Genomic DNA, 24,348 nt, shown 5'->3' on the forward strand with positions numbered 1-24,348 from the left:
ATTACATATAATTCGGAGTCGCTAATATAGGAATTTCATTCCAAAGACTAAAAGGCATAATCTTCACAATATTCGGAATGCAATTTCGTTCCTAAACCAAGACTCATGGTCCATGTGACATATATGGCTGACAAGGGAAAGTTTAAGAGCTTTCCTTGTGACTTCCCCTCAAGCTGAAGGGCAGTGAAGGTAGGACTCAAGCTTGACCTGTAATGCATGAAAGAAGTCTTTGGAGAATACACTGTTGAAATTGTTTGCAACTTGAGAGTAAGAAGCACCATAGGAGGTCGTATGGGCACCAACAACAAACATTTTAGGAGCAAATGAAAGTCCAACTTGATGTGCTTGGTGTAGGCATGGAACATCGGATTCACAGTTGCCATAACTTGATCCCAACTCTTTATAAAACTTGTAAACTAGAAAGTTCTAATCTTAACTTTGACCTAATACAAAACTAATGGTTGGTGATGACTCCTAAAATAAAAATAAGAACAAGAGATTCACACACACCCCACCTTAGAAACACATATATGCAAAGAGTTACGTTGACAATGACCCAATATATAATAAACCAAAAAAATAAAAAGCCCTCAACAAGCCTTTTATCATTTTTTTTGGAACCGTCCACAAGGTGAACTAGTTTGCTGATAAACTGACTAAGTTAGGTGCCAACTAATCTAAGAACTATGTTAACTTTGATATTCCATCGAGTGATGTAGAGAATTTGTTAGGTTTTTTTATAAAAAAAAAAAAAAAACTTTACCATCTATTCTTCATCGAATGCCCAGTCAAAACCGTGTTTTGTCAGGTTGTTTTAGCGTCCTCAAAGGTATGAGATTTTAGAAATAAAAATACTCGCTAAAAGCCCAAAGATTTTGTGTGTTCTACATGACAAAGTAATGCAGGAACTTTCGTCAAAAAAAAAAAAATGCAGGAACTTAATGCCGTGTTGTTTCCTTCCGACTTTTGCTAGTTCTCTTGACTTTGTTTTGGTCTCATAAAGTATATTTAACACTGATAAAAAAAGAAAAAAGAATAAAAAAAAAAGGCAGTAAAAGGAAAGAAAAACCTTTAGAAAAATAGTTCTATTATGTAATTTTTTTTTATAGATATGTAATTTTTTTTGATGAATTATAGACACAGAATTAAATTTATGACATTTGTTTTATTATAATGATTGTTTTTTATTATTAGGTTAAGATACCAATTAATTTTTTGTGTAAACGGGATTTGAATTGCAAATATTTCTTTTTAATGATTATAAATTTTACCAATTGAACTAATTGGAACTCGTTAATTTAAAAAATTAAAAATATTAAAAGTATTTTCCTTCTGATGGTTAATAGAATACAAAAGTGTACATAATTTAGCGATATTCACATATCTCATTTTGAACTAATTATAAAATTTATCAATTGGTTGGGATAACTGAATTCTGTAAATTAATCAGGTTAAAAATAATTAAAAGTATTTTTTTTCTCCTAATGGAGAACAAGATGCAAAAGATTATATAATTTTTTTTCTTAGCACGTCTATAGGCACAAGTGTGGTCAATGTGTGGCCGTGTATGATTATTCATTTTATTAGTTGGACTTATTGAATTCTGTAAATTTAGAAAGTAGAAAATATTAAAATTATTTTCCTCATGATGAATAATAGAATACAAAAGTATACATAATTTAGGGGCGATTATAACATTTATTAGTTGAGATGACTAAAATGCGTAAATTAATTAAGCTAAAAATAATTATAAGTATTTTTCTCTTAATGGGGAGTAAGAAGTTTGTATAATTTGTTATCCGCATGTCTACAGGCACAAGTGTGGGTAATGTGTGGTCAGGAGTGTCACCTGGGCCGAACAGGTAGTCTCGTGTAAAATCATGGGGCTAAAATGGTTTTAGAGGCCTGCTTTGCGTCAATCTTGATTAGGATTTAGGAAGGACTTATTATTTACCATTTCAGTTAAAAGTTGATATTCTAAACATAAATGCTTTCTAGTGATTTTAATAATAGACAACTTTCTAGTGTTTCAAATATACAGACATTGAAAAATCGATTTTTTTTTTGTAATTATAATTATTGAATTTTACTAGAAGGAAAAAAAAAACTAAATGTCTTTAATTATTTGGTTAATCCCATCATTTTGTTTTTCCTTAAAATAACAAAAATCATTTCATTTTTCAGTTGTTAACAACCCGCTAGTTTAGTTTTGTAGTTTATTTATTATTCTAGAAAAATCCTTAATTAAAAACAACTAAAAGAAGGCGTATTAAAGTAGTAATTTGCAGTTAAATAGGAGTGAATACCAATGTAGTAATATGAAACTTGAAGTCTTCAACCATAAAAAGAAGATTTCTACTTTCTATTTTGTTGAAGACAAAAAAAGATAACCATTCCTTTTTTTCTTTTTTGAGAGAAAAAAAAAAAAAAACCATTCCTTTTCAGTTAAGATAGATAGATAGATAAAATAGCAGATAAAAATACTACTACAAGATATTTCTGTTTTTGGTGACCTCAAATCCAAGTACAAAATACACCAACCCAACCCAACCCAACCCCTTTCCTTTCCTGAGCAGAACGTAACTTAACTTAACTTTACCACTAACAATAAAATTTATTCACACATAAATAAAAAATAATAAATAAAAACACGAGAGTCGTCCAGTCTCTTCATTACTAACAAAACAAAACAACACGCTCTCTTATTCTCTTTGTGGTTTGTTCTTGGTTAGAGAGAGAGGGCGATGAGGAACTTGGATACGGGTACGGATCTGTTTGACCCGAGAACGGGGATGGAATCGGAGTTCACCAGAGGTGGTGTATCGGCTTCTACAGATGCTGATTTCGCCTTCGCTTTCAACGATAGTAACTTCTCGGACCGGCAGCTCCGGATCGAGATTATGGGCGACCCGCTCGAGAACCGGTCCGATAACGACGGTTGTACAAGTATCTGTAACAGTATCGCCGATTGGGCTCGCCATCGGAAGCGGAGGCGTGAGGATATCAAGAAAGATACTGGTAACAGTTTTTTTTTTTTTTTCTTTTCTCGAGTTTTTCTGTTTGGTTGCCAAGAAAGTTTTGAGAAAATTAGGGAAAAACTGTATTTCAGAGTTTAGACTAAAGTTCAAGTTAGTTCTATGAGTATTTGTTTGTATGCTTAAAAGATTCTTTGATTAGCTAGGTATCGGTCTGGGTGTGGAGAAGTTCTGTTTGGTTTTGTGCGAAAGTTTGTTGTTATAAAGCTAAAAGATTCTAATCCGATTTTCATGGGCCCTGTTTGGTTTCTGAGAAATTTTGTAGTTGCTAACTTAATGGGAAAATCTAGTAACAAGTTTTTTTTTTTTAATTTTTTTTTTAAAAAGGATAAAGGTGCAAGTTCTTGTTTTAAAGCTTATATGATGTTATAAAAGTAAAATCTTCATTTGATTGAGTAGTTCTCGTGGTGTGGGAGAAAGTTGAGCATTAGAAAAAAATCTTAGATATCAAGTTGGTCAGTCAGTCCATGGGTCAATGTTGTTTTGGTTCTTAGAAACGAAGAACGTGTTTTGGTGGAGATGAAAAAAAAGCTCAACTCAGGTGGTTAATGTAGTCTTATAATGCTAAAGATAATAAGAAATTGAACAGAAATTTAATGTTTTTATTTTTACTATCACTTTCAATACAACCCATATGGACCGTCTCTGGTTGAGATTAATATTTGAGGAGTAGACGGTTGAGAGTAACTCATCAAGTTTCTGTCTGGTTTCCGATAAGATATTTTATAGTTTTATGCTTGGTGTTTTTGGGAGGAAATCAGGAAATTAGAATTTGGATTGGGTTAAACTTTCCTTTAGTTTTATGAGTCTGTTTGTTTGCTTAAAAGGTTGTTTGATTACCTAGGTGTTTATCTACTTGATGAGAAGTTCTGTTTGGTTTGTGAGGAAGTTGGGGAAAATAAATGAAAATGAAGTCTTAGATATTGTTACGAAGCTAAGAGATTTTAATTCAATTCTCCAAGGTTCTGTGTAGTTCATGGTAAATGGAGGGAAAAAATGAACTCTTAGTTATTGGCAGTCATGAAGCTTAAGTTTTTCTTTTTTATTTTCTTGTAATATATGTACTTTATGAGAAAATCAAGGAAAAGGTAAAGAAAAAAAAAAAAGAGAGCATAAAATATTGTTTTAAAGCTTTGATGAGGTTATAAAATAAAATTTTCATTTGATTGACTAGGTCTCTTGGTGTGGGATAAAGTTGAGCATAAGAAAAGATGTTTAGATAGCGAGTCGGTTGGTCGGTCATTGTTGTGTTGTTTTTTGGAAATGAGGACCATGTTTAATTAGAGATGAAGAAAAACTCAACTCAACTGATAAGAAATCAAAGAAAAATTAATGCTTTTCTTTCCCCGTCACTTTCAATACAACCATGTGGGCTATTTTTTGTTGAAATTAATATTTGAGGAGTAGATGGATAACAGTGACTCAACCTAGACTTAATCCCAACTGTTAGGGTTTTTTGATTTCAACTCTTTTGTTTCTTAGGGAATTGCAGTAATGAGGGGTCAAAAAGGTACAAGATAATTGTTTCGCTATATCTTTTGTTGTAGGATTCCTGTGAAGATGAGAAAGTTGGCTTTTTGAGCCATATGATTGCGCTGGAAATACTTGAGAGTTTGACTTCTCATTATCTAGGAACCGTGGTTATGTTCTTTTGGTGTCATTCAGTTTCTCTGCAACTAAAAAGTTCCATTGCTGTATATTTGTTTTAGTGACATATACATTTAATTTTATAGTGCTGGAACTTATCAAAAGAAATATTTTAAATGTATTTATGATTAAAGTTCATTATATGTATAAAAACTATACTTAGAATGCGGCGCTTTGTTTCCCTTGTCTGTGCACCTTTTTGACGTTGCATGCCTTGAGCAACACAAGGACTTGGCACCTTAAAGTTGCCTTTTGCCTTTGACTACATTGGTAGTAATTGATGCTTCTTAACAGTTTTCTGTCATTGGTAGTCTGGAATCCTGAATTTTGATTGGTGGGTCTGTCTATTAGCATGCATGCTTGTACTTTTTGTTTATTTCATTGTGATTGGCGTCTATGTTTATGTTTGTGATGTGATGTCTAGCCCTATTCATGTAAATTAATATTTAACATTTTTTTTGCAGTTGTGGATCTCACTTCGTGTGCTGAGGAGCAAATTTTGAACGGTAACCAGCCTGATATGGACGATTGTGTGGGCTGTGAAAATCCTGATGAGGAAGCAGTTGCAATGATTGAAGAATCACCTTCAGGTATGAAACAATTTTATATGGTCCTTCATCTTTATCTTGTGTTTTTTTAAATTTAAAATATATTTTATCTGAATTCACTAAAACATTTTGCTTGATCTTAGTCCTTCGAATTTAGGCCAATGAGTTGAATGTCAGCTCGCACCTCCTCCCCTTATAAGTTCTAGGTTGAGAGGGAAGTAGTGGGTTTAAGACCCATAAGGTGCACACGTAACTTACCACTACAAAAGAGTGTAGTAGTTTTCTAATAAAAAAAAGTAACTTACCACTAAAAAACAGTGTGACCTATCTAATTAGAACTTCAGCAACTCATCAAATTTAATATCATCTGAACATTAACTAGAAGGAAGAGGCAAAGAGGACTGACATGTATAAAATGTTGTTCTTCTTGCAGCTATAGAATATTGTTCTTCCACTAAGTTCATTTTTTTAAGACCCATAAGGTGCACACGTAACTTACCACTAAAAAAGAGTGTAGTAGTTTTCTAATAAAAAAAAGTAACTTACCACTAAAAAACAGTGTTGACCTATCTAATTAGAACTTCAGCAACTCATCAAATTTAATATCATCTGAACATCAACTAGAAGGAAGAGGCAAAGAGGACTGACATGTATAAAATGTTGTTCTTCTTGCAGCTATAGAATATTGTTCTTCCACTAAGTTCATTTTTTTAACGCTTTTGTGGTGGTGTATGTTTTTAATCTGGCTTCTTATTTTTGTAGGTGATGAAGCTGCAAATAGCAATGATTCAAACTGGAGCATGGATTGTTCTACAGTTGTGAGAGTTAAAACATTGCATATCAGCTCTCCTATTTTGGCAGCCAAAAGTCCATTCTTCTATAAGGTAAAGTTATATTACTGTAAGGTGTTTTACATATGTTTACCTGTGATAGTTGTTAGATGGTCTTTTAATTTCCTTCTTATTTATTGTAGCTATTCTCAAATGGGATGAGGGAGTCAGAGCAGCGACATGTAACCCTACGCATCAATGCCTCTGGTATATAAAAAAAAAAAAAAAAAAAATATCATAAGCTTCCCCTTTTTTATTATTATCCTTTACCTTTGTGAAAACTATTAACTTATTGTTGTGCCTGTCAAAGTCAAATTACAATCATGCTTCTTTTCCCGTTGCACAGAGGAAGCTGCTCTCATGGAGCTCCTGAATTTTATGTACAGTAATACTGTGTCTGTTACTACTGCTCCTGCTTTGCTGGATGTTCTGATGGCTGCTGACAAGTTTGAGGTTGCTTCATGCATGAGGTACTGTAGCCGACTGTTGCGCACTATGCCCATGACGCCTGAGTCTGCTTTGCTCTATCTGGAGCTTCCTTCAAGTGTCTTAATGGCTGATGCTGTCCAGCCATTGACTGATGCAGCAAAGCAGTACCTTGCTAGTCGCTATAAGGACATCACTAAGTAAGTTCCAATTTACTTGCACTATATGACTGGATCTTCATTACTTTTCCATGTCTTCTCTTTCTTATATTGCCCTTCTTTTTTGTTTTGTGGGGGGGGGGGGGGGGGGTGTTGGTTGATATGAACAATTAAAACTGGATCATACTTTACCCTTGCATATATATGCCTTTTGTGCTTAGCTATTTTCTTTGGTGTTGGTGTAAGATTTGTATTTTTTTCGTCTTACTTCAGAATATGATATTGCTGTCATGTTAGTAAATTTGTATTTTTTTTTTTTTCTTACTTCAGAATATGATACTGCTGTCACGTTAGTCGTTTTCTTCTTCACCTTTATCATTGAATATTGAATTATTTCAATTATGATTATGGTGAATGAGTTTTATCAAATGAAGAGTAATGTTAGTAAGACCTATTAAAGAAGTTCCAAACATCCTTATCATCTGTTTTTCTTTTATTAACCCATCATGCAATTTCACTCTTATTTTCTTGTTAGTCAGTTAGTGTCATTACACTTCAACTTTCCATGAACAAAATTCCAAGATTTGTTGTTCGTGGCTATCCCATGAAGGCATAAACTTCTCCAAGCATTTTATACATCGACCTAGCAATTTCTTTACACCTATATTTTTGTGCTTGCTAAAACAGGCATGAACAATGTGTTAATGGCATCATGATTAAATGAGCACAATTGTTGTCAAAACCGATTTTTTGTTATTTCTTTATGAATTACAGCTATTGTTCTTGTCATTGTTTTCTTAATTATTGTTTTAAATAAAATGCGATTTGCCTTCTGGGAGGCAACTCATGTTTGGGTTTTGGCACTTTTACCAGGTTCCAAGAAGAGGTGATGGCCTTGCCTCTTGCTGGAGTAGAGGCAATATTGGCCAGTGACGATCTCCAGGTGCCATCTGAGGATGCTGTATATGATTTTGTGTTGAAATGGGCTAGGGCTCAGTACTCAAAACTGGAGGAGCGGCGGGAAGTCCTAGGCGCACGCCTTGCACGCTTCATTCGCTTCCCTTACATGACCTGCCGGAAGCTTAAGAAGGTCTTAACCTGTAATGACTTTGATCATGAGATTGCATCCAAACTTGTGCTTGAGGCCCTTTTTTTCAAGGCTGAGGCCCCACACCGGCAACGCGTTTTAGCTGCAGAGGAGTCTGCCACCTTGAATCGTCGCTTTGTGGAGCGGGCCTACAAATATCGCCCTGTTAAGGTGGTAGAATTTGAACTTCCCCGGCAGCAGTGTGTGGTGTACCTGGACCTAAAGCGAGAGGAGTGTGCAAATTTATTCCCCTCTGGACGTGTGTATTCTCAGGCATTTCATTTGGGTGGCCAAGGATTCTTCCTGTCAGCACATTGCAATATGGACCAGCAGAGCTCATTCCACTGTTTTGGGCTGTTTTTGGGGATGCAGGAGAAGGGATCAGTGACTTTTGCAGTGGACTATGAATTTGCAGCAAGATCGAAGCCAACTGAGGAGTTTGTTAGCAAATACAAAGGCAACTACACATTCACTGGAGGCAAGGCAGTTGGCTACCGAAACTTATTTGCTATACCATGGACTTCCTTCATGGCTGACGATAGTCTTTACTTCATAAACGGTGTCCTTCATCTCAGAGCTGAGCTTACCATCAGGCACTGACTCCTCTTTCATTCCATTTTTCCAGAGCATTGCTAATTTGCTGCTCTAGTTGGTGGCTCTAACCTTTGTTTTGTTTCTCCCTCGCCCTTTTTCTCTTAACTTCAAAGGGACAAAACTTGTAATATCCAGGCACAATGCACTAGATACTTTGGTTAGCTCTGAGGTTGAATGATGATTAGTAATATTCCTTTTGTTCTGGACCTACTAGTGCTCAGAAGGGGAAAAAATGTAAATGGGTTTGAGTAGGTAGCAGTATCAATGTTTCTTTCAATGTAGAACTGTTTGAGATAATGTGATAGTTTCACCTCAATTTATGTCTTCTATCAAGATTGAAGAGCAAGCAATAGTGTATGTCTGTCGATTTTTGAGGTACCAGAATCAATGCAAGTGAGGAGGAGTTCAGAAATAGGATAAGGATCTTTCTTATCGATAGAGAAATATTAAATGAAAGGAAAGAATATTTGATAAAAGTATAGTGGGAGGGCAAAGAGTTGTGCTTGCAAGTTGCAACTTCTCTTTATTCATTAGATTAGAGGGAATAAATTTTTTGAGATTTCATGACGTAAATTTGGAAATCAATTGTCAATCTCTGGGAGAGTTGGAAATAGGAATCCAAATTCTCGTATACATCAGGGAAAAGCAAAATAGGATAAAACTCAACGTTAGCTTCTGGAAGTTTTTTATTTTTTATTTTTTTGGATATGATAATCTTTGTTAGAAATTAGGAATACAAATTTCACATAAGCAATATTAGTCTATACTCTAATAGATCACAACTTTTTTTAATCTTATAATTTCCTTCAATTTTAAAGAAATACATGATGTTACAATCAATTTCTTTAAAAAAAGAAAAAAGAAATAATAATCAATTTTAAAAGTTAGAAACACCTAAGCAAGATATGAATTTGTGTGTCTCTAAAACGAGTTTGATCACTGATGATAGGTGCTGATACACCCAGCAATCAATATACTGACGCAGTGCTCAAAAACTTTTGACAAGTCAAGGAAAGACCATTTTTCATTTTTGTACAACAAAAATCTACTAGCGTTCTTGATTGTTTGGCAACCTTTTTGGACCCTACACCTGTACATCATCGCCAATAGCACGTAACCTTCCAGCAAAGTCTAGGAAAATTTAAAAAAATAATAAAAAGAAGAGGAAAACTTCGTTTTAAATTCTCTCACTTTTGAATCTAACCATCCAAGTTGGCTCTGGGTTAAAAACTGATATATAATCTCTTATTTTAATAAATAAGTCCTGTCTTTTTACCCAAAAAAAATAAAAGAATCACTTATGTTTATATATTATAAATGTAATACATAAACTTTAAAATCTAAAAAAAAAAAAAACCAAATTCTATATTTTCAAGAATAATAAATTAAATCTTTTAGATTCTACAAAATTTAAAATCAAACTATAAACCTATATTAAACTCTAAAATCAACCCTTTTTAAATGGAGAGAGAGAGAGAGAGAGAGAATTTGTAACTTTTTTGAAAGTCATAGGCTATTTATTTAGTAAAAGCCAAAGTTAAAAAAAAAATCAAATTAAAATCTAAATTGAAATGATTTAAAAAAATTTAAAAATACTCTTAATCTAATTAGATAATACTTTTTTTTTTATTTTAAAATTGAGTTAAAATTTTATGAAAAATATTGAAATTCATGACTTGTGATTTTAAAATTTCAGAATTGAATTAATTAAAAATTTCAGAATTGATTTTAAAATTTTATTTCTTAGGTTATAATTGATTATTGTGATTTTTATTAATAAAAAAAAACCGTAGTCGTAGTCGTAGTCGTAGTAGAAGACAGGCAGGCAGAGACGCTAAGAAAGAAAGGGTAAAAGCGGCAGTCGAGAAAAGCAAGCATCCATCCTCAAAAGTAACACAACGCAACACAAGTAGTGAAATTAAATTAGCTTAATTCCAACGCAAGAAGAAGAAGAAGAAGAAGAAGAAGAGGTATGCCGAAGAACAAGGGAAAGGGAGGAAAGAACAGGAAGAGAGGAAAGAACGAGGCAGATGACGAGAAACGCGAACTGGTGTTCAAGGAAGACGGACAAGAATACGCCCAAGTGCTCCGCATGTTAGGTAACGGTCGATGTGAGGCCATGTGCATCGACGGTTCCAAGCGCCTCTGTCACATCCGAGGAAAGATGCACAAAAAGGTTTGGATCGCTGCTGGGGACATCATCCTCGTTGGTCTCAGGGATTACCAGGACGACAAGGCTGATGTTATCCTCAAGTACATGCCTGATGAGGCTCGCCTCTTGAAAGCCTACGGTGAATTGCCTGAGACCACTCGCCTCAACGAGGGTATTGCTGGTGGCTTGGATGAGGAAGATGAAGCTGCTGGCGATGATTATATTGAGTTTGAGGATGAAGATATTGACAAGATCTGAGATTTCATTTCTTTTTTTTTTTTAATTATCTGCCTTTTCATCATTTCTGCTGCTGCTGCTTCTTCTTCTTCTTCTTCTGTTGTATGATCATATCATCATCATCATCCTCATCCTCATATGTTGTATCCTTTTCATTTGTCATGTTATAGACCCTAATAATAATAAGGAGCCTGTACTGTTTGGTTCTATTTTTTAATTACTTGTTTTAATTTTATGAAAGAAATCGTTTCGATTAATTGTTTGTTTGTTGATTATTCGATAATTGGGGGAAGTGCCAGTTGAGCTGAGCTACAAGGCTCTTGCCTGTTGTTTTCGTTTTGATAGTCAATGAAGCTCGTGCTTGTTGAGTTGAGCTACAACGCTTTTGGCTGTTGTTTTGATTTCTGATAATACCCAAATTGCAATTGCTAATTGGTTGTTAGTAGTGGCATTCAATGAAACTCATTTATTCAGTTATTTTCTCTTGCAATTTAGCCATAATTAGTGGACTTTGAATGGCTCAAGTCTTAGCAACTAACTGATAACTTGTTTGTGTTATTATTAACTATTTGTAGTAGCCCTTCCTGGTTGGTTTACAATTACAGGTGAGTATGTTTTTTTTATAAATGTTTCTGCCATTGGAGTCAAATGTATATCACATTTTGTTCTTCTTATCTTATTGCGCATCATGTTATCAGCCACTGCCATTGACTAAACTTGCAGGATTTTTACATTTTGATTCTGTGATCTCTTCTCTTGAGTATTGTTTATTTCACTCCTTCTTAAGCAACATGCCTCAGAGTTTGCTTTTAGATTTTAGTATTACGATTTTCCAAATAAATTTAGAATTCCAAGCCACTCTCTTTGAGATATGGTCATATAGAGCTTAGAAGTTAGAATAAGTTACTTGTTCATTAGGATGGCATCTATGCTGTTGGAAGTACTATGTATGTTTTCTACTTGTAGAAGAATTTAGCCTTCGTCACTCTAAAGTGGGTGGTTCTCTTTTGGTTTTCTCCAAGTATTTTCTGCTCTTAAAGATGGAAAAGCAAAAAAATCTGACTTCAAACTATACCCTATGGAATATCCATTCCCATGCACCAGTTCAATATAAAAGACAGACTTCATTTCATCTATCACTACCGAAAAATTAGAAAGGTTTTTGTGGACTGTCGTCATAGCACTTCCTAGGAGAAACATGTTGATTAAAGTTGGAAGAATGTTGACTACTTTCTGATAAGAACTAACAAGAATTTTGAGTATAAGATTATAAAGCAAAGCAGTGGTGGTTTTTTCCAGAGAGAGATGAGCTGAATCAGAGTCTGTTTAGGTTGGTGCCCTTCGATTCTTTGAATAATAGGTCTGGTAGAGGAATTCCATGAATTCTTGGCAGTTTCTACTCTTAAGGGAATGATGGAACCTGTGGTTAAATAGAGGTCTGTAGCACATATGCTGCTTGTTTTGCTTTGTTTTTTGTGTTGTGGAACTGAATGTATAAAAATTGTTTTAAAGAATTATGAGAGAATTAATAATGGTGTAATTGGGTAGAGGAGATTTGTAAGCAGAATTTGGATACCGGACATAATTTAAATTCGTATAAAATAAAATTCCTTGTTTGGGTGAACCATGAAAGGAAATTTCAAAACTCATGGGGCAGTTTTAGACAGAATTTGAGACAGGTAAGTTCCACATAAAAATTCCTGGTTTCTCCCTCTTTCTTCTGTCAAAGTTCAAACCCTCAACCAAATTAATTTTTGTCCCCTTCTCCATTTCATTCACCTCCACCTCTCTCAAACTTTATCTAAAATTTCCTCATCCCTGCCCCAATTTAAAATCCATTACAAAACCCATTTCTACTAATCTGCCCTTGTCAGATTCTATGGCTTTCCCACCTTGTCCTCTTCTGCAACACAACCATCATAAGCACAGCTTGACTTTGGTTTCAGCTGGTGGAGGTGGAGGTGTAGTCCAAAATTTTCCTTATTCAAGTTGGGTTGCCAGCAGTTCATCGGAGAAAGTTCATGGGTTCTAGATTGGATGCTAAGTTGAGGAAGCTAAGGCTGAGTCTGAAGCAAGAATTAGTGACTCATATATATATATATTAATTTTGCATTGTTTGTCTAATGAGAAATTGTTTGACAATTAATTCATTGCGACGTCACACCTGAGGTTTGCTATTTAGATCTCAACCATTTTTTGCTGGGATGTTACCCCATTCTTGTGATAGATCGTAAGCTTTTTCAAGAAATTCTTGGACCTAGCTTAGTTTGATGTCTCCACTATTTGGGTTGAAGAGTATGTATATATTTTCAACAAGTAATCTTTGACTTTGGGTGGGTGCAGACATGGATGTTTGGGACCTTTGGGTATATATTTGGACGCTGATTGATTTTGGATCATAGTTCGTCTTCCCAGATAAGATATGATAGTAGATGGGATAAGTATTTTTCATTTCTCAGTTTTCAGTGATAGATATTAAAATTTATTTGTATATGTATTGACAAAGAAACAAGATTCAATTATATAATGAGGCAACATCACATTCAGTAGCATCCTTCCTGATCGCATGCAGAAACTGATCAGGTAAAGACAGTAGTCACAGTACATCAACAAAACCATTCTAGTTATTAACCAAACCCTGGTTTGCTAAAACATGGGCAGCTTCATCAGCCTCTCTTCTTGCCCATTTGAATTTTACTTGGTCCATCTCTTTTGCCATTTCCAGAACATCCACTAGCACAATTCTCAGTTCCCATGGCTCTACATGACCCTGGTTGTGGCTTTGCAGAGCGCATCAAAGCATATCTTTGAGTCGCTCCCCTTTTAGCTTTCTTAACTTCATCAATTGAGCCATTGACACTGCCCATCTTGTGGTCTTTGCCTCAGCTAAATTTACTGAGGTTTTGACTTCCAGTTTAGTGCCAGCAGCAACTACATATCCCCCGCAATCTCTTCTTACTACAGCATCACAATTAATTGTGAAAGAGCCAAGGGAGGTGCTTGCCACTGAGTTATTTACCCGTCTTCTGTTGATCTGAAATTGCAATATGCTCCTGAAATTTCTTGTCTATCACAGCTAGCATGACATTGATCTTGACTTCAGCCTGCTGAAACATTACTTTGTTACTGATGCTCCAAATTTGTTCCCAAATAATTGCTTTCATGGTCTGGAACTGAACTGCAGGGATCTCATTAGGAATCAGAGCAGTAGATGGCTCGACAACCCCATGCACTAGTTGCAAAATTGACACAGTAGGCCAGTAGCCGATTTATAAGCTCCATCTTCCCCCAAACCACAAAGCTTTCACCATTACGCATTCTTATTCAAACTAGATTCCTCCCCACATTTGCATAAAGGGCATTTGGCATTAAGTTCTTGTCCCAACTCTTGTAACCTACATTTAGTAGGCAGAATGTTTTGAGCTATTCTCTATAGTAGCGTTTTGTTACCTTTCATGTATTTTCAAACTCCATAGCTTTCTCCACACTGATCTTTCTGTACTGCACAACACACCTTGTTGCAAAAAAAATGCTGGAACTCTTTATGAACTTCCTTTGAGCATTTGCTATCCACAGCAATTTATCTGGTTTGTTTTTCATTAAGAGGGGAACCTTCCTAATGGCACAGATTGATGCATCATTAAATAGTTTCTTGAAACTTCACTGAGTCCCACTCTCCTTTCATGGAATCAATTAGTTGACTTTGATTGACAACTAAGGGCTGTTGAGCCACTGATTTGTATGGCACCTAGGTCAAGGTGTCTTCCCAACTTTTGAACTTTTGCCCATTGCCAATCACATAGCCCACTTCTTTATTTAGAACTTGGATTTTACTAACGTTTGCCCTGAGGGCACACAATAGTATACCATTTTTGGAAAAAAGTTTTATCAGGAATTCCCGATAAAATTTTTCTAAAAACAAATTTGTTAATGTATGCCCTAAGGGCATATATTAACCGGACCATTAGAACTGAATTAAATTTTTTAATTTCCCGAAAGATAGAGGGATTTCTTTGTCTATGTAATATTTAATCCATATAATGAAATTAGTATTTGATGGGACTTTAAATGATGGGATCCCATTATTTTATAATTTCTATGTAAAAATCAAACTTCCCATCCAAACAGAACATGATAGCATTGAACAAAGTGGAAATATTTAACATTTTCTAACTATCTGGTGCATGTGCATTCACTAGTTAATGACTAGTTAATTTACTATCTAATACATGACTTATGGGTCACAAAATATTAAATTAACTTTAAAGGAGAAAGGCCCATCACAATAGCTTGCAATTGGGGCCTCTACATGTCATTGATGCATTGCAACCCATCCAAGTCAATTGGGCTTTTTTTTTTTTTCTTTTTAATTTCCTTTTTGTGTTTGCAAAGTTAATTCGGCTTTGGAATTTTAAAGTGCTTGCAACCCATCCAAGTCAGTGGGGCTTTTTTTCTTTTTAATTTCTTTTTTTATTTGCAAAGTCAATTTGGCTTTGGAATTTTAAAGTGCCATGCTACTTCTAAGTAGGATTTAAATACATATTCCAACTTCATGGGTAGTAGGTACACTTTAAATAAATTTTAGCATAAATTACTTTCTAAATCCTATATTTTAAGGTGATTTCAAATTAAATATTACTATATAATTAACAATTTCAAATTATTCTGTAAAGTTTACAACTATTAGAAATTAAAAAATATAGTTTCACTAATTTCAAAAAAAAATTATCTACCTTAAAATCATATAAAATTAAACTCTAAATTCTAAAATTTTAAGGCTAGATTCAAAGGCTAAAATTTTCAGTTTGATTTAGGGATTTAATTTGATACAATTTTGAAAATACGAAGTTCAATTCGAAACTTACTGAACTATAGAATTTAATTTATAACAATCTTAAAATTTATCTTCTAATTTTAAATTTTGAAAACTTTATATTTTTTACTTTTAAACCCTCTATTAAATTATAGAGTTTAGACTTTAAATATAAATTACCTTCAATTTTTAAGCATCCTTCATATTTGCATCAATTTTTTAATCGTATATATATTTATTTTTAAAAATATCGAAAGTTTGTGCCAATCGTGCGCCACTACACTTAGATTATTGATTATTCAAACCTACAAAAAGTGTGGCACCTGCCAGCTAATTATCTGTGACTGGAATGATATGCAAACTAGAAGTCTAAAATGACTACACCACAAGCTATTTCATTACATTTCAATCCATTACAGTATAAACAAAGTTTAGCTATAAACCAATTTGGAACTACCTCTTCTAACCTACTACTCGGTGAATTATTATAAGATTATTTATGTGTATTATTTAAACAATTCACATTACTCATTAAAGAAGTCATGTAACTAAATTACACATGGACACATAGTGGGTTGAAGGAATATTACTCCAATTGGTTTGAAGCTTAACTTTTTCCTAACCACATTGTTCAAGCAGTTTGCAATATTGGATTGAATCAAAATAAATCATGATGGATTTGAACATGTAAAATGGGCAAAAAAAGACATTAGTTATCAGAAACCATACATATGCTTTGACCATCAAAAGCCACCCAAACAAACAGGTTATAATTGCCAGAACATGTAGTCCTAAATTCAGCAAGATTATTGCACCAGTCAATTGGTGCTTGGTCTCCCACCTGAACCCAAAAATACAGATCCATGACTTCCAGTTGCCGCTTGTGAAACAGTTGAAGTTCTTCAGGCTTAAAAACATAGCTCCATCTGCAGCACAAGGGATAGTATAAGAAATTTTATCAAATGAATTACAATTATGAGACGGGAATAAAACATCAGCAAGTGCCCTGGCACCCCCCCCCCTTCCCCCCCTAAAAAATAATAAATATTCAATCTTGGTCTAGTACCATTGTCATAGCATCATCACATCGGGAGGCAGGTACGCACGCGAAGAGGGTGGGATTAGAAAGAACACAAAGGCTAAAGCAGATGCATCACAGACACAGATCATATGTGTATTAAGCAACAAAAGTAGCAATCTAGCATCTCCTTTGGTGCTTCTCAAAGATTTTACTTACCCTTAAAGAGTCCAAAAAGATTTTACACAATCACAATCAAAAAACTGAAAAGTACTTTAAAAAAAATAAATAAAATAAAGAGACTCAAAGATTTTACTTACCCTTAAGAGTCCAAAAAGATTTAACACAATCACAATTGAAAAACTGAAAAGTACTTAAAAATAAATAAATAAAATAAAGAGAGAGAGAGAGCGAGAGAGAGAAGATCAATTTGTTTCAAGCAAAACAGTAAGTTTTATTGTAAAATTTCAAAGAAAACTAGCATGATCCCTAGTTTCAATAGTTCTGCTAAATTCAACTAAGCTTAATACCTAGTTTCAATGCTTTAGTAATTAAAATCTATAAATATTAGCACTGTCCTATCCCTCTTTAGCTCAATAACAACTCAAATTGCAAGCCAATGCACAATGGAGAAGCAAGTGATCAACCAATTTCACATCCCAATGGCACATGTAACAACACATTACAAAGAAAACTACGCTTTATTTACTTTCTTAAAATCTAAATTGACCATAACAAGTTCTAGTCAAAAAGCAATTATCACAAAACAATACCAAAACGACTAGAACTATCCCCCCCCCCCCCCCCCCCCCCCCAAAAAAAAAAAAGAAAAGAAAAAAGAGAAAGAAGTTAAATTCATTTCAGACAGTATAATCTGTTAGCTTTCCAAAGCACAACTAGGTTTTAAAAATATTTAAACTATAGCTTTACGTGGTTTCTAAGATAATAATATAGGAAGAAAGAAAACTGCTACAAATGTACAAAATCCAATGCTCAATTTTGTGCAATACAACTATTTCTTAGTTTAATTTAACTATTCTTCCAATTTTACTTTCATTCTGTTCCCTCAGCTCCCTGCCCCTGCCGCTCGCCCCCCCCCCCCCCACATCCCCCCTCCCCTGCCCCAAAAAAAAAAAAACAAACTCAAATGTTTAGCAACTAACATCTAAGACTTTCTCATCAATAAAACAAATCAATTATGAACATAACAAACCAATATCTTAAAGCACAAAAAAAGGGAATGCTATAAGTGAATATTTTTTATTAAAAAATAAATTAGTTTCCTCCAAAATTTTGAGAGCCCAAATTGTATAAAAAAAAAAAAAAACATATGCTATAAAAATTTTTCAAAAATTTGGCCCCACCCAAGCACCAGCGTGCCACTGATTACAAATCAAAGACCATTTCACAACATCGTGGGCAGCAAAGTTACCTTCCCTAGCAGCCTAGCTACATAAAAGGCTGACCAAAAATAGTCCATGTGGCCTATGAACAATCAAAGTAGTCCATCTACCACCACCACCACCACCCCCCCCCCCCCCCCCCCGTAAAAAAAATAAAACAAATGTAGCAGCAATCACATTTCACCAAAACATATTGCCTTCCTCTGCAAACCTCCATAAACACTTAACCAATATGGCTTGGTTAAAAGTGCTTAGTTTCCTCCAACCCTCCATATTTTATTAGGGAGAAAACCCTATTCCAATCCACCAAATGTTATTTAAATTAGCCATCCCCTCACCCCTTTGCACGTACCCTCATATAATTTTTTTTTTTTTTTTTTTTGTAGAAAGAGAGAGGGGGGGGGGGGGGTATGTGGTGTGTAAAATGTAAATTTATCAAGCAATATGTTATGCCCAAGAAGTAATTTCACATGAATTTTCAATATGTTAAAAGATAAGTATCCAATACCCATACATACAATAGAATCACAATTACATGGGATTAGACAACTGACCAAAGGACCATCTCAGTTTAAAAGCCTTACTAAAAGTATTAGAGAACTAAACCACGAGAGAGAGAGAGAGATAGAGAGAGAGAAGAACCAAAAGCCTTCATTTCACAGCATGGCAGGCAATTCCATTCCCCCAACCCCTCCTTCCCTTCCAAAAAAAAAAATTACCCATTATGTTTCTGTCCTTAGTGAAAATGATCCCCAGCTGGCTAATTCATTGGATATTTACATAAAATATATTGCATTACAGTCAGATAACAACTGACATGCTTCATTGTTGTTGTAGACTATGGTTCTACATGGAAGCGTTCTTTTGAAATATAAGTTAAGGTAAAAAGGAACTTCAACAAGCAGCATACCATACCCAAGAAGCAATTCCAGGTGAATTTTCATTCTATTAGGTAGTATTACAGTGTTTTAGCAATTTGGTAGCAACTGACTTGATCCATTATTGTAGAACTACAGTTCCAGTTGTGAGCTTCTCTTTGAATATAGATTAACTCAAGGCAGTGCTAATTTTCTCTTTTCTTTTTTTCCTGTGGTGGGGGGGGGGGCCTTCAACAAGCAAGATAGCATGCCCAAGAAGCAATTTCACATCAATTTTCATTTTTTAAAGAGCTTGAGTATTAAATAATTATACAGACAATAGAATCACAATTTAATGAATCACCAATGCACCATCTCAGTTGAACAGCCTCAATGAAAAAATTCAACAAATAGCTGACAAGAATTGTTTACAAACACACACACAATGAGTCTTGAAAAATATGAACCAAAAGCTTTTTATCTCACAGCATGTCACAAGAAACAAAGGCAGTTCTATTTAAAAAAAACCATGATTCTGTCCTCAATTTAAATGATCCCAGCTTATTACCTTTTTGCTTTACACATATCATATAAAAAATCTGCGGTACAATACAGTCAAATAACAACTGACATGCTCCGTTGTTGTGTAACTACGGCTCTAATTGTGAGCTCCTCTTTGAATATAGATTAACTCAAGGCAGTGTCAAATTTTATTTATTTATAGTTAAAACTTAAAATAACTTTAACAAGAAACATATCATGCCCAAGAAGCAATTTGACATGAAATTCATTCTGTTGAGTGCCTGGGTACACACAATTAAAGGATATTCTTAGTTGGGCAATTACATGAAGCTTTTTGGTTCTCAAATAATTAAAGAAAAATTCTTAGTTGAACAGCCTCACTGAAGACAACTAATCCAAAAGAATTGTTTACAAGGATACACACACTCACAGGCTGCGTGCCGGGGGGGGGGGGGGGGGGGGACAAATAAAATCTTTTATTTCACATGTTATAAGAAAATACTGGACAACAAATCCAAAAGAATTGTTTACAAGGATACACACACACACAGGCCACACCGGGGGGGGGGGGGTTGGGAGGGGGTGACAAATAAAATCTTTTATTTCACATGTTATAAGAAACAAGGGAAATTCTATTCAGAAATAATTAAAACAAGAACCACTGTGCTAATCACGTCATGATTCTGTCCTCGGTGAAAATTATTTCAAGCTGATCATTGATTTATTTGGATAACATAAAATATATTGCAGTATAGTCATATAACAATTCACATGCCCTATTTATGCATATCTACAGTTTGACTTTTGAGCTTCTCTTTGGAAATAATAGATTAACTCAAGGCAATGTTAATTTTCTTTTCCTTCCTTTCTTTTCTTTGTTGGGGGGAGGTGTGGGATGAAAGCTAAACTCTTGGGCTTGGAATTACAAACTTTCCAGTCTATATGAATGCTAAACCAACCTGGTGTTTAACATAACTTATGTTCTAATTCCATCCCTAAGTTGGGTAAACAAAGGGTCCTAAGCAAAGTATCAAAAACATGTTTCCATTGGAGGCAGCAATGGAGAGAAGCTTTGATACTTAGATGGGTAAACAAGGGGTCCTAATCAGAGTATCAAATCCTGTCTCCATTGAAGGCTGCAATGTATTTACTGTAACTTTTCTTATTCTATTTGGTTGCAAAATCCTGCAGACCTAACCACTTGGTAACATTGTTAACACTCAAAACAACTTTGAAATTGTACCAAATTTTATGAGTGGACTATAATATAAAACCCTAAAATTTCAGCTCAAACATTCCCAGCAAAACTTTCTTGAATTTTGGTTATTTCATTTGTGTATCAATGAAACCTTAAAATTCCCAGTAAAATTCACACATAACATTGAAAAACCCACCAATGCCATAAACTTAGATAAATAATAAAACATTAAAAACAAATAAAACCTGGGAATTGAGATCATCTCATCTTCTCCTTGCCACTGCTCTTCTTTGCGGCTTCCATGACCTTATCAATGTAGCCTTCAATCGGAGGAGTCAATGTGGCCATGAAGCGATTGGCAGGGAAGGGAGTAAGGTCGGGTACCAATGCAGCAGCTCTAAGGTCCTCCGGCAGCGCCTCAATGGCCTCTCTCTTCAACCTAAGAAGGGTAGACTCAGCGGCCTGCCTCGCGCGATGCCTCCTCATCAAAACCCGACTATACTCCTTGGCCAACCGCTTGCCATCCTCAGCAGTGAGCTGATATTTGGGAACCGAATCAGCATCCACAATCCCAAGCGAAATGAGGTCCAAGCCGGGTGTCCCCATGATCTCCTGAAACACTTCCTTATCCTTCTTGGAACCCTTCTTGCTGTTCTGCTTCTTCAGGATATCCAGCTCGCGCTGGCGCTCTTTGCTGATGAGTCCCAATTTCTCTCTCTGAGCTTCGCGTGCTCTTTCTCTGGGGTTTAAGTAGCGAATGGGAGTGGGAGCGTTGAGACATAGTTGCTCCAATCGGTCTTGTCTCTCGAACCCTTTTCCGGGTTTGGGTGATTCAGTAGCGACGGTGCCTTTTTTGGTGTTGGTTCTTGTTCGCTTCAAGACTTGGCCTGATTTCATTTTGTCCTTTCCCTTTGCGGTTTTGCTGACGCCGCATTTTTGGAGGAATTGGTGGCTCCATGATTCCACTGATGATGCTAGGGGGTTGGGTTTTAGGATTCGAAACACGATCATGATCAGGAGATGAGAGAGTAAGAAGGCAAGGAATTGTTTTGTTTTTGGTGGTAGTGAGTCTCTGATGAATGAGTCTTTAGAGAGTTTATTTGTAGGAAGAAGGGAAAAGGGTTTTAGGCCTGCCCCCCACCCCCACCAAATTCCTAAGTTAACCCCGCATCAATTTAAATAGGGGTAGTTAATGAAATTTACCCTGATGAGTTGTAAGATTATATACACACTTTTTTTCGTAAGTCGCACACGAATTCAATGTGGGTTATGAATCAAAAAAATCACCTTCATGTTATTCTTTGTGGGGGGAAAGAAAATGTGATTTTAGAATTAATTTGGGCATGTTTGGTTAGAAGATTTAAATGCAATCTTTTGTTTTGGAGACCATAAATGTATTGTTTGACTAATGTTTTCTAAATACATTATTTAGAAAATTATTTCCTCTTTCCCTGTTAAAAATGGGACTTTGAAAACAACTGAAAGTAATATTTACAAAATACAAAAAAAATGTTTTAATGGCATAGTGGTAAATAAATTGAAAATAATGAACTTCACAAATTTGCCCAAACAATTTTATTTCTTAAATTAACAAACTTATTTTTATCAAAAAAAAAAAAATCACACGTTTCAAATTCTCACTTATCATTATCCAAAAATAAAAAATAAAAAGAAAGAAAGAAAGAAGGGTACATTAGTACTATCCCTACAATTTTGAAACTTACCATTATCCAAATAATAATAATAATAATGAAGAGGACTTGTGCAAATGAATAATGAAGTTTCTGCCCCATAACTCTCATTCATGTCACTTTCTTCCTTTTTATATATATATGGTTTTGGTTGCTTTTTCTGAGTCAATGTGGATTCCAAATTACTTGCCTAAAAACAAGCATCTCTTTTTTGGAGATGCACAGCTTCCGTCCTCTCCTCTCCTGTGGGACTATGCCACCTGAAGTCCTCGTTGTCGTTGGCATGGTAAGTCCTAACCAAAACTCTCTCTCTCTCTCTCTCTCTCTCTCTCTCTCTCACTAACTAACCCAACTTACTAGGAAGAAGAAAAAGTATACTAAGAATATAAAATAGACAACAAAATAGGAAGATTCTAAAGAAACAAATCAAGAAGAAAACCCCTTGTTGTTTGGGTGCCAGTTTAAAATGGCTTCCCATACTCATAGAATACAACAACTACCGAACCCCTCCCAACTCCAAGACCCACATTTTCCATCTTAGGCTTATCTAACCCAACCCATTATCCTCTATTCCTAGGCAATTCCAAGAAGATCGCGACAAAACAAACAATAGTGATTTGAAGATTTCAAATTTGGAGCACATTTATTAATTTGTTGAGGTGATTTTGGTTCACCTTCTCAAACAAAGCCTCATAGCATTAAATTACTATTTGTTGGAGTTCAAGATCTATTTCTTAAAGAGGTTGTTATGTAATAGCTACAAGTCTTAATGGGATTGCCTTTTCAATGGCCATCCCCGTCCGCTATTCAAGAAAACCACATGAAAGACGGGAAAAGGCTTTCCGGGTTATGTTGATGGCCGACTTCTGCAAAAGATTGTACATCATATGGATGGTATTTTCGCTATCATTATCATCATTTGCTCGAGGATCAAATCACTATGACCTTAAGGCTCTAGATGCTTTTATTCATCGTCATGCAAATGACATTCTAGGACAGCCTCGTACAGGCTTTCTTTACAACATTCCTCTCCCTGCTAACTTCTCTGGCATGGAGGTTTCAGTTATTAGACTCAGAAGAGGGCAATTTTGGGCTAAAGGAGCTAATATTAGTTTCTTTCATATCCCATCAAGGATTTGGCCAATGCCTTACGTTGAAAGGCTAGCCATACTATATCAGAACTTTGGCAATTGGTCTTCTTATTACTATAATGTGCCTGGTTATAGGTTGGTTGCGCCCGTTGTCGGATTCCTGGCTTATGATTCTATGCATTCAGGAATGATAGGCATACATAAGCTCAAGTTCAACGGCCTGAAGGACCCCATTGCAGTTCAGTTTTCTCATCATGTGCTAGAAGGAAAAAATGTGACACCAAAATGTGTCAAATTTAGTGCTGATGGGTCGTTTAAATTGCAGAACATGAGTAAGTCTTATGTTTGTCATTCACTAGGTCCAGGTCATTTTTCGGTTGTTGTTCCGAATGAAGAAGAGAATAGATTGAAATTTTGGGTGCTGGGAATAGGGCTGGGATGTGTTGGATTGGTTTTATTGGGTGTGGTTGTGGTGGTCATTTTCAGAGTGGTAAGGAAGAAGAAGATCAGGAAAATGGAGAAGCAATCTGAGAAAGGGGTGGCTATTGATACATTCTGGATAGGAGAAACAAAAATGCCTTCTGCATCAATGATTAGAACGCAGCCAGCCCTTGAGAATGAATATGTTCCCTGATTCACAATATAATTTCGTTGTACCTTTTTTGTTTCCCCATTTTTACAAGTGAAGATACCTTAATTTGTACGCCATTTAAATTTTAGACAGACAAAGAAACAAAGTATGCTTGTGATATATTCTCATTATTTTTGCATCTCTGATAGCACCCTTATAAATTTTTTTACTCTTCTTCTGTTTACATTTTTTTTTTTTTTTTTTTTGTAGTCCTAGGATGGAGAAAATTGGTTGTTAAATTTGAATACAGATTACTGCCTCCTACAATTTGTCTGTCTCCTCTGCCCTGATCTCTCTTTCAAGCTCAGCAAGCTCATATGTGCCAATAATTATCTCAGGTATCAAATATATGCATTTTTATATTAACATTCAGTGGCAACTTTAGGAATTTTTTTCTAGGGTGATCACAA

At 35.2% G+C, this 24,348-nt stretch overlaps 4 protein-coding genes across 4 annotated transcripts; 3 read left to right on the top strand and 1 right to left on the bottom strand.

The window, feature by feature from the left end:
• Positions 1–2,626: 2,626 nt before the first annotated feature.
• On the top strand, positions 2,627–8,641 carry LOC142615824 (BTB/POZ domain-containing protein POB1-like). Its single transcript, XM_075788674.1, has 6 exons — positions 2,627–3,018; positions 5,147–5,272; positions 5,993–6,114; positions 6,204–6,267; positions 6,407–6,686; positions 7,518–8,641. The coding sequence occupies exons 1-6, from the start codon at positions 2,745–2,747 to the stop codon at positions 8,329–8,331; spliced, it is 1,680 nt and encodes a 559-aa protein (XP_075644789.1). The 5' UTR covers positions 2,627–2,744; the 3' UTR covers positions 8,332–8,641.
• Positions 8,642–10,141: 1,500 nt separating this feature from the next.
• Positions 10,142–10,971, top strand: LOC142615712 (eukaryotic translation initiation factor 1A). Its single transcript, XM_075788481.1, has one exon. The coding sequence runs from the start codon at positions 10,298–10,300 to the stop codon at positions 10,733–10,735; it is 438 nt and encodes a 145-aa protein (XP_075644596.1). The 5' UTR covers positions 10,142–10,297; the 3' UTR covers positions 10,736–10,971.
• A 5,209-nt stretch (positions 10,972–16,180) lies between these two features.
• Positions 16,181–21,683, bottom strand: LOC142614604 (uncharacterized). The gene is made up of 2 exons (XM_075787159.1): positions 20,771–21,683; positions 16,181–16,453 (listed from the first exon to the last, which is right to left on the bottom strand). The coding sequence occupies exon 1, from the start codon at positions 21,534–21,536 to the stop codon at positions 20,784–20,786; it is 753 nt and encodes a 250-aa protein (XP_075643274.1). The 5' UTR covers positions 21,537–21,683; the 3' UTR covers positions 16,181–16,453; positions 20,771–20,783.
• A 1,319-nt stretch (positions 21,684–23,002) lies between these two features.
• LOC142616309 (uncharacterized) lies at positions 23,003–23,941 on the top strand. Its single transcript, XM_075789187.1, has one exon. The coding sequence runs from the start codon at positions 23,003–23,005 to the stop codon at positions 23,939–23,941; it is 939 nt and encodes a 312-aa protein (XP_075645302.1).
• The last annotated feature ends 407 nt before the right edge of the window (positions 23,942–24,348 follow it).

The sequence above is a fragment of the Castanea sativa genome, chromosome 11 (assembly GCF_040712315.1).
Source record: "Castanea sativa cultivar Marrone di Chiusa Pesio chromosome 11, ASM4071231v1".
Lineage (NCBI taxonomy): Eukaryota > Viridiplantae > Streptophyta > Magnoliopsida > Fagales > Fagaceae > Castanea > Castanea sativa.